We start from the raw sequence: 11471 nt of genomic DNA on the forward strand, positions 1-11471 counted from the left end.
AGTATTAATGAACTTTTTAATTTTAATGTCTTTATTTTATATTTGCTCTACAAACTACAAAATGGTTTACAATAAATGTTGTATACACTTAATGGCACAAAATAGTTTAGAGTGTTCTGTAACACTTACTAACTACAGCTGGCCTTATTTATTTATTTATTTATTTTTATTTTTTTGAGACAGCGTCTCACTCTGTTGCCCAGGCTGGAGTGCAGTGGCACAATCTCAGCTCACTGCAACCTCCACCTCCCAGGTTCAAGTGATTCTCTGGCCTCAGCCTCTGAGAACCTGGGATTACAGGCGTGTGCCACCATGACCGGCTAATTTTTGTACCTTTAGTAGAGATAGGGTTTTGCCATGTTAGCCAGGGTGGTCTCGAACTCCTGACCTCAGGTGATCCACCTGCCTCCATCTCCCAAAATGCTGGGATTACAGCCGTGAGCCACAGCACCCAGCCATCCTACTTTATTTTTATCCTCATCCACCCTCCATTTCCCTTTTTTCAAATAGATTCTCTCTGGGACTGCAAGGATAGACATCTGGATATGAAAGAGGGAGATTTGAGACTTGCCTATGGCTCCAAACAATCATTAAGAAATCAAATCTGGCTGGGCGCGGTGGCTTATGCCTGTAATCCCAGCGCTTTGGGAGCCTGAGGCGGGTGGATCACCTGAGGTCAGGAGTTCGTGACCAGCCTGGCCAACATGGTGAAACCCCATCTCTACTAAAAATACCAAAAAATTAGCTGGGCATGGTGGCACACGCCTGTAATCCCTGCTACTCGGGAGGCTGAGGCAGGAGAATCGCTTGAACCCAGGAAGCAGAGGTTGCAGTGAGCCGAGATCACGCCATTGCACTCCAGTCTGGGCAACAAGAGCAAAACTCCATCTCAAAAAAAAAAAAAAATCTACATCTAATTTAATTTTGGAGAACATTCCTAAACTGAATCTCTTTATCCTTATATCTGCCCTTATTCACATTTGCAAATAAGTGAAATCCTTTTCTTTCTGCCTCCTTCCTTCCACCATGATTATTTGTGAAGACCACCATTTACCAGGCGTTTCCATGATTATGATTATGAATGATTGCAGGCAAGGTATTGATCAAAGATAATCACTCATCAGGGACAAGAATTTAGAGATTCCTGAATAATAAACTATATCTCTGCTGAAACCTAATCACTTCCCAATATATCAAAAAGGGAAGGTAGTTCTCTTCCCTATGCATGCATAACTTTCTACTGGAAAATAATTTAGAGGCAAATAAAAGGATCTCTCTATGGAACTAAGCATTTCCTGGGCCAGAACCAGTGAACTTCTAGGGGAAATGTGAATAATGGCTTATTCATTACTTGCTAGCACAGAGATGGAAAAGCAAAAGTTCCTACCACATACGCATTTATAGTCGGTGACATTTCTTTAAACAGAATTCCAACTGGAGAAAGGGTTATAGATATATGACCTGGGGATCAGGATAACTGCTTTGTATTGAGTAAGCCTAGCCTCACTCTGGGTTTCCCATTTTCACCAAACTACTAAAGCTGCAGTCTACTACCAGCTTTTGTTTTAATGAGGATGTAACAGCTTTGCATACCAAGTATAAAATTTTGCTTCTCTTCTGTCACTGAGGCTGTAAATAGGAGCTACATATAGTCATTAGATACCTGGTCGTGGCCCTCTGATCTCCAAGACGTATTCGTATCAGAATTTGGGGGCAAACTGGAGCCAGCCTCCGTTTTTATCTCCCCAGTGGCATGAGGGAAAGGGAAGTTGGGCATAAAGCGCTTAAGAAAGCGAAACTCACTATTACCAGTGCCAGTGGCTGAACATATTTCGTATGGACAAGGCTGAGATAAGGATCCATTGCCTCGTCCTTGTACCAGGTTGTTAGAGAAATTACAGTCATCATAGAAATGCTCTCGAATTGTGAACTTTTCTCTATATTTAATCTTTTGGTAGACCTGTATAATGAAGATCACTATGACAGAGAGGAGAAAGAGAAAGGAAAGGATGGCCAGAGAAATGATCAAATATTTAGTGGATGGATTTACCTTTCTAGAATGCTTGATTGGATCCTGGAACTGCAGATAGGGCTCTGAAAAGCCATCTACCAGCAGGATGTTGAGTGAGACAGTAGTGGAAAAAGCTGGTTGGCCGTGATCCTGAACAAGAATGATCAATTTCTGCATCATGGAGTCTCTCTCAGATATCTGCCGTAATGTACGGATTTCTCCATTTTGTCTTTGAACAGAAAATAACCCAAGGTCAGTGGCCTTAAGTAGATGATATGAAAGCCAAGAATTCTGACCTGAGTCACCATCCACAGCCACCACTTTTGTCACCAGGTAGCCTGCCTCTGCAGACCTGGGTACCAGGTCATTGCAGGGCAAGGTGCCATTTTGCAGTGGGTATAAGATCATTGGACGATTGTCATTGTCATCTAGAACAACCACTCTGACAGTAACTTGGCTACTCAGTGACAGGAAGCCCCCATCAGTTGCCTTTACCACAAATTGAAAATCTTGAATGGCCTCATAATCCATGGTTCTCAGTGCGTAGAGCTTCCCATTGTCTGAATTTATGGATATGTACGCAAAGACTGATAGATCTCCGTTTTTTGGAGGCAACAGAGAATATGTTATTTGGGCATTCTCACCCAAATCAAGATCCTCAGCATGGACTTTGCCAATAAAAACCGCAGGACTATTGTTTTCTCGAACAGTCAAGATATAGGAATCTTCCTGAAATATTGGAGGATTGTCATTAACGTCGGATATTAGCACCTCTATCATAGTCTCGGTGGACAAGCTAGGTGGTCCAGTATCCATGGCAACAAGGGTGATATTATAGCCTGAGACCTCCTCCCGATCCAAGCTTCTGTCAGTGACCAGCGAGTAAGAATTTCCGAATGTAGGTTTGATTACAAAGGGAAGGTCTTCTCTGAGGAAGCAGGTGACTTTTCCTCCCACTTGAATGTCCCGGTCTCTAATAGTGAAAAGGGCTACTACTGTCTGTGGTGGTGAGTCTTCAGGGAGTGGGCTGGACACAGAGGAGACCATCACTTCGGGAGGATTGTCATTCACATCCACCACTTCTACCAGGACTTTGCTGTGGGCAGAGAGGCCTCCACCATCTGTAGCTTGAATGTCAATGTCGTATGTTTCAATGGCTTCAAAATCTAGGGGTCCCCTTAGTCGAACCTCTCCAGTTTGAGGGTCAATCTGAAACGTCTTGAGAATTGCTTCTGATTTTTGAGCTAAAGAGTAAGTTATCGCTTTGTTGGTGCCCTCGTCTAGGTCCATGGCAGTCACCGTGGCCACCAAAGAGCCATTGGGGCTGTTCTCTGATACCTGGGCTTGGTACACCAGTCGCGAGAACTGGGGCACGTGGTCGTTGACATCCAGAACCACCACATGGATGTGAGCTGTGCCAGACTTGGGCGGGGACCCGCCGTCCACCGCCGTAATTGTCAAGTTGACTTCAGGCTGCTCCTCTCGGTCCAGGGGTTTGTTCAGCACCAGCTCAGCATATTTAGGCCCGTGGCTGCGGAAGCGGGTGTGCAGGTGGAAATACCCATTGGCACTCAGGGTGTAGTTCTGGAGACCATTAAGGCCCACGTCCAGATCCTGGGCGCTCTGCAGAGGAAAACGTGAACCCAAGGGGGTGTTCTCCGGAATCTTTAAAAGCGGCTCCTTGTTTAGGAAAACTGGGACATTGTCATTGATATCAAATACCCTGACCTCGGCCCGGAAGGACTGCAGCGGCTCCACCAGGACTATTTCAAAGTGCAGAACACACGGATCGGCTTTGCCACAAAGTGACTCCCGATCCAGTTTCTCCTTCACAAACAAATCTCCCGTCTTGCGGTGGAGCCGGAAATGCATTTTGTTGCCCTCGGAAACCAGCCGCGCCCCGCGCGCAGCCAGTTTCCCTACCTCCAGACCTAGGTCCTTAGCTACGTTGGCCACAAACGAGCCGCTCTCCATTTCCTCTGCCACTGAATAGCGGATAGTTGTCGCACCCCCCACAGATACGCACAGAAAAATGAGAAGAGATCCCACTTGCCTGTTTTGCAAAGATTTTCTACGCGCACCCGCCATCAGTTCTCACAAGCGCACTCTCTGCAATCAAAGCCAACTGTTGCGGATATACTTTCACTTTTCTGCAACAGGTTACTGCAACAGCTGCTCTCCGCTTCACTAGCCTCTAACTGCAGCACCACCAAAGGCTAGCCAAGCCCATTAAGCCGTTTTGCACTTGAAAGAAAATTTGCATTGAGCGACTCCACTCCCAGTCTAGCCAATGTATTAATAGATATGTTCTCATTCCGGAGAGTTAGGTAGAGGTTGAAAGTTTGTTGCCAAAGCAACAACAGACTCACCTGCTAATTCCCTTTCAGGAAAAAAAAAGTCCTTGGGAATTGAGAAGCCAATGAGATTAGTCGTTCAAGCTGAAGTCATTCTATCTGCTAGCCGTCTGGAGCCACTGAAGCAGTGGGCGAACAGCAACAAGTTTAAGCTACATCTGCACTCTCTGCAGTCCATCCAGAGACCAAGAAAGAAGCACAAGGATCCTGCAGAGTCTTAAGGCCAAGCCAAATACATGAGGCAGGGAGCTGGAGAATGTGGAGGAAGTGGTCAGTAGGAAAAGGAAAGGGAACAAACAGTCGTTCTCCTTCAGAAACTTGAGGTCCAGTAGGTACACTGACAGGGGACTAAGCCAACTAACCTCTTGATTTGCACTACGCTATCATGCTACTTCTACGTATACACTCCCCACCCCCAAATATCTGTATACACGTGCACAAAGGGAGGAGCTGGCTTGTCACTTAGGATTATAATGGCAGCAGTATTTATTGGATATGATTTCCATGTACTGAGACTATGACAAGTGATTTACATGCATTATTTAATTTAATACTTGCAACAACTGTATGGAGTAGACATTATTAAAAAAAAAAAAAAAGACAAAGAAAGTGAGATGGGAGAGGTTATGTCAAGGTCCCCTACCTAGCAAATGTTAGAAATAAAACTCAATTTAATTTTGTCTGACTCCCAAGTCTATGCTCTTAATCAGTACACTACTCTGCTTCCCAGATAATATAATGAATAAATCAAATGAAGATAAATATTTGGTTTTGGATTTTAAAGCAAATAAAATAAGATTGCTTACACATATTGAAAATGGCCTAATAGAAATATAGGAGATATTTGTTGAGAGTTTCCTTTATGATCATAGGATAATAGAATGTTTAATAAGACATTTCAGAAAGATGAGATCCAGTCTCCTTCTCACCCACCCTCCACTTTAAAAAAAAAAAAACAACAGTTGAAGAAACTAAGGCCCAAAGTGATGAAGTCACTTGCCCAATTCATACAGCTACTCATGGCAGTGTAAGAACTAGAACTTGTCTTCTGATGCTGTCTCATGCTCATTACCTAAAACATTTGATTTCTCATTTGTGTTCAGTATTTTATGTCCCAGTGCTATACAATTATGGCCACTTAAGAGAAATCTAAACTATATTTTCCAATAGGAAAAAAAAAAGAATGAAAATAGAAAGTGTACAGAACATTAATTACATCCTGATATGAGGGAATTAATGAATCTCTCAATCTCTGTCAGTTATTTTAACACCTGGCTTAAGTGTGCATCCTTAAACAGTTTAGTTTTGCCTCTTTTGAAAACTATATACCTTACTTGAATATGAATAGAAATAAAATAAATCAAAACTATATATCAAGTAAAGTATACCGTAGGTAATCCTTTGAATTTTGTTTCTTTCCCTCATTTTTCGCTCAATGTAAGATTGGTGTTATCTTTAGCTCTAGTTCATTTATTCCATTACCATATAAAATTTCAATATATTGTCAATGTCCTTTAGCTAGAGACCATCAGAAACACACCTGTAGTTGAACAAAATTATATTTACTGACTTATTGTAACAAGGGAAGCTGTACACCATAGAGAATCATGGAGCATCTCAGTGAAAGGGTGTTAGAAAGAACATATATTTGGACTTGTGTTAGGTGATTTGGGGGAGGTTTGAAGCAGCGTGCTCTGGATTGGATGTCATCATAAGTGGAGTTAATTCTATGATGAGTATATTGATAATTCTTATATAGAAGGTGAGAGGAATGGGGTGAGGCTAACGCTGTGATTGGTAAATAAGCTCTAGTGACTAATATTAGCCAGGACAGAAAGAAGTTTGGGCATTTTTGTGGATCGGACAATACTCTTTTTTATCTGTATTTAGACACACTTATGGTGTGCTCTCGTTTTCCTCTTCCTCCATCATAGTCATGGTGTGGCCTTGTCCGATACTGGTGTCCTGTGAAATCATTTTTTGTTCAACAGAAGATCACTATGGCCTAGCTGTGAGTGTCAGGCCAGCTCCTAGCTCTCATGGACTGCTTTTGTCTTTTTCAGTATGAATGCAGCAAAATGCATTTACCTATTTTATTATTCTGCCGCTCATAGCATATCATTGTACATGTCACTTTGTGCACGTGTATACACACATTTTGAGGGGATATCTACATAGAAGTAGCATTGATATCATAGGGTATGTTCTTTTCAGCTTTACATGATGTCACCAAACTGCTTTCTAAGAAGTTGTACTGGCCGGGCGTGGTGGCTCACACCTGTAATCCCAACACTTTGGGAGGCCGAGGCAGGCTGATTACGAGGTCAGGAGTTCAAGACGAGCCTGACCAACATGGTGAAACCCCGTCTCTACTGAAAATACAAAAATTAGCCAGGCATGGTTGTGCGTGCCTGTAATCCCAGCTACTCAGGAGGCTGAGGCAGGAGAATCACTTGAACCCAGGAGGTGGAGGTTGCAGTGAGCAGAGATCATGCCATTGCACTCCTGCCTGAGCCACAAGTGAGATGCCATCTCAAAAAAAAAAAAAAGTTGTACTGATTTACACTCTCATCAGCAGTGCAACTTCTAGTTGTTCAAATTGTTTCCAGCACTTAGAATTACTAGTCTTTTAAAATTTTGACCATTCTGGTGAGTGACTGTTTATATTTCATTGATTAATTTGCATTTCTCATTAATTATTGATGAAGTAGGGCACTATTTAATATATTTGTAGTCATTGGAATATCCTTTTTTGGGAAGTTTTTGTTCAGTTCTCTTGCCTTTTTTTAACATTGCATTGTTTACCTTTTTTCTATTAATTTCTATTACCTCTTTCTGTTCTGACTATGAGTCCTGAATATATTAAAAAAGATGTTTATGCTTAGTCAATATACATAAACAGAGAATAGCCTTGAGCAATTTGGATAGAAAAAAATAGAGTATACTACCCACTAATGTTATTTAGCATCATCAAAAAGGCTATTGGGGAGGATTTTTTAAAAGGAAATATTAGTGATTCACAAACTATGCAGAAGCTTCTCACATCCTAGGAAGTCTTAATACAATCAATTTCAAAATAATTCATCAAAAAAATTGTAAGTTAACAAATACATTCTTGGCTGGGTGTGGTGGCTCATGCTTGTGATCCTAGTACTTTAAGAGGCTGAGGAAGGAAGACCACTTGAGGCCAGGAGTTTGAGACCAGCCTGGGTAACATAGCAAGACCCTTGTCTCTACATACATACATACATACATACATACATACGGCATGGTGACAAAGCCTGTAGTCCCAGTTACTTGAGGAGAGAGCATTGCTTGAGGTCAGGAACTTGAGGTTACAGTGAGCTATGACTGTACCACTGCACTCCAGCTTGGGCGACAGAGTCAGTATCTGTCTCAAAAAAAAAAAAAATTCCTATGAGGTGAAGTTTAAGCAATGCTGCTTTTCTTTTCTTATTTTCTTTTTTTTTGTTAGTTTATTTTTAACTGACAAATTATATTAATCATGGACAACATAGTATTTTGTAGCATATTTATATCGTAGAATGACTAAATTCAGCTAATTAACATATATATTACCTCACATAGTTATTATTTTTGTGATGAGAATACTTAACATCCATGTCTTGGGCATTTTTCAAGAATACGGTACATTGTTATTAACTATAGCCACCATGTTGAACAATAGATCTTTTGAACCTATTTCTCCTAACTGAAATTTTGTATCCTTTCGGCTCTCCAACCTCTCCTTCCTCATCCCAGCCCCTGGCAACCACCATTCTACTCTCTAGTTCTATGAGATCAACTTTGTAAGATTCCATGTATAAATGAGGTCACACCATTATGAAAAACAGTATAGAAGGTCCCCCCAAAAATTAAAAATAGATCTACCATAGAATCCAGCAATTCCACTACTGGGGATATTTTCAAAGGAAATGAAATCAGTATGTTGAAGAGATATCAGCACTCCCATATTCATTGCAATATTACTCACAATAGCTGAGATATGGAATCAGCCTAAGTGCCCATCAGTGGGTAAATGAATAAAGAAAATGTAGTATATGTACATAATGGAATATTCTTCAGCCTTCACAAAGAAGGAAATCCTGCAATTTGTCACAACATGGATGAAAATGAAGGACGTTATGTTAAGTGAAATAAGCCAGGCACAGAAATGCTGCTTTTCAATTCAATTCCTCTGAATCTTAATCTGTTTGGTTAGCCCCAGGTGATTTATTAATATCTGCTAGATGGAATTAAAATCCAAAATATTTTCTTTTTCCTTGGAAAATGTTAGGACCTTTAAACATGGTGGCAGTTTTTTTTTTTGTTAAAGCCTGTATTCTTTCTGGTGAAGGTAGAATTGGGAGCCCACTGACTAAATCTATAGCGTCTTAGCTTGTAAAGTCAGGATCAAAACCTACATGTCGGGAAGAGGGACAATCCACGGTTAGTAGGATATCATGAAGTTTTGGGAGAACAAAAATTCATTTCAAAACTGTATCTTAGTACTAACTTTTAAACTTCAAAAATCTTATTTTGAAATATTTCAGAGTTTTGGAAGAGTTACAAGAGTGTTTGTAATAACTTATGACTTACCCATTGGCTTACCTTAACTAAACTTTAATAAGGCTTCTCTTCTCCTGACAGGTCCCTGAACTTTAGCTGGCCCCAAAACTTGAGCAAGCTCTAAAAAGCAGAACATCTCCCACTTAACAGTTTATTCTGAGAACTGGCCAACCACAGGAGGGAAAATCATATCTCCAGTTAAAGTGCCCTGATCGTGCCATCTGCTCATCCTACCCCCTTTGCCCTGCTCCCACACAAAGTTCCTGCTAGCCCTGTTTATATCTTCTTTTTTTAAACTCTTTTTTTAATTTGATTTTTAGACATTTGAAGATTTCTGTGGTCAGAGGGTCTGTAATAGCCTTTTTTGAATAAAGCTGCTCCTTACCTAAGTCCAGATTTGTTTTCACTGAATATAATAATAAGTGACCATATTACTTTCACCTAGATTTATCAATTTTGCTACATTTGTACACTTTCTTTTTCATATTTATCTATTACTATATTATATAATACATTATAATATATATACACATACATTATTCAAAAATAGTTATCTCTTCCTCAATTTTTGTGGGAGATGTATACCTCTCCACTCCAATGGTGCTGAGTTTAGCTGCATGATATGCTTTGACTTTACATTGGGTTCACTATACTTCCCTACCTCTTGAATTTGGAGTTGGCCATATGAGTTATTTTGGCCCTCAATGGGATGTTAAGAGTGTTGTGGGTTGAATTTGTCCCCCAGAAAGATATGTTGAAATCCTAACCACTGGTCCTTGTGAATGTGACCTTATTTAGAAACAGAGTCTTAGCAAATGTAATCAAATTAAAATGAAGTCAGACTTGATTAGGGTGGGCCCCAAATCCAATGACTGATGTCCTTATAAGGAGAGAGATTTTGGAGACTCATGGACACACATAGGGAAGAAGGCAACATGATAACAGAGACAGAGGTTGGACTGATGCTGCTACAAGGATTGTCTGCAACCACCAGAAACTTGGTAGAGTCAAGGAAGGATCTTCCTCTATGCCTTCAGGGGGAGTGGAACCCTGCTGACATCTTGATTTTGGATTCTAGCCTCCACACCTGCAGGAGAATAAAATTCCACCGTTTTAAGCTGCTCAATTTGTAGTCATTTCTTATGGAAGCCCTAAGGAAACTAATACACAGAGTGAAGCAAGTTGTGCCTTGAAATGTGCTTGCATAATTGGGCTTGTCCTTCTGCTCTTCTGCTACCTTCATGAGAACATTCTCTGGATAGCCTGTTGATAAAAGAATGATGAAAGACACATGGAACAGTACTGAACACAACCTGCATATTGAAGCGGAGCATGGCTGATCTCAGCCTAAATCTGCTGACCCCAAGATGCATGAATGGGAATCAATGTTGCTTTGAACTACTAATTTTTGAAGAATTTTGTTGCACTACATTCTATGACAATACCTAACCTATGTAATATGTAAACATTTTATTTTGGCATAGTTAGCTGCAGACATTATGATATCATTCCTAAATATCTCAACAGGTACCTCTTACAAACAGGGACAGTATCCTTCATAACCTCAATACAAATTATCACACTCAGGAAGTTTAACATGAATACAGTACTATTATCTAATACATACTTCATATTCTAATTTCCCCAGTTGTTCCAAGTATGTCCTTTGTGCTGTTTTTTTAAATGTAGGATACAATCAAGGATTGCACATTGATTTTAGTTGTTATGTTTCTCTAGTTTATAATTTAAACTGAAACAGAGAAAACATTTTTATGATGCTGTTTTTTAATGACACTAACTTCTTTGTCATGACACCACTATTTTTATTTATTTATTTAAAAAACTTTTATTGTAGGTTCAGGGGTACATGTGCAGTTTGTTATACGGGTAAACTCATGTCATAGGGGTTTGTTGTACAGATTATTTCATCATTCAGGTACTAAGCCTGGTACCTAATAGTTATTTGCTCTCATCCTCTCTCTTCCCACCCTCTACCCTCAAGTAGGCTCCAGTCTCTATTGTTCCCCCTCTGTAGGTCCATGAGTTCTCATCATTTAGCTCCCACTTATACATGAGAACAAGCAGTATTTGGTTTTCTGTTCCTGTATTAGTTTGCTAGAGATAATAGCATGCAGCTCCATCCATGTTGCCATAAAAGACATGACCTGGTTCTTCTTTATAGCTGCATAGTAGTCCATGGTGTATATGTACCACATTTTCTTTATCCATTCTATTATTGATGGGCATTTAGGTTGATTCCATGTCTTTGCTATTGTGAATAGTGCTGCAATGAACATTTGTGTGCATGTGTCTGTATGGTAAAATGATGTATATTTCTTTGGGTATATACCCACTAATGGGATTGCTGGGTCAAATGGTAGTTCTGTTTTTAGCTCTTTGAGGAATTGCCACATTGCTTTCCACAATGGCTGAACTAATTTACACTCCTACCAACAGTGTATAAGTGCTCCCTTTTCTCTGACACTTCATCAGCATCTGTTTTTTTTTTTTTTTTTACTTTTTAATAATAGCCATTC

General features: G+C 40.2%; 1 protein-coding gene across 1 annotated transcript; it reads right to left on the reverse strand.

The window, feature by feature from the left end:
- Window positions 1–1642: 1642 nt before the first annotated feature.
- Window positions 1643–4159, reverse strand: PCDHB1 (protocadherin beta 1). Its single transcript, XM_055284771.2, has one exon. The coding sequence runs from the start codon at window positions 4097–4099 to the stop codon at window positions 1643–1645; it is 2457 nt and encodes an 818-aa protein (XP_055140746.1). The 5' UTR covers window positions 4100–4159.
- Window positions 4160–11471: the final 7312 nt, after the last annotated feature.

The sequence above is a fragment of the Symphalangus syndactylus genome, chromosome 7 (genome assembly GCF_028878055.3).
Source record: "Symphalangus syndactylus isolate Jambi chromosome 7, NHGRI_mSymSyn1-v2.1_pri, whole genome shotgun sequence".
NCBI lineage: Eukaryota > Metazoa > Chordata > Mammalia > Primates > Hylobatidae > Symphalangus > Symphalangus syndactylus.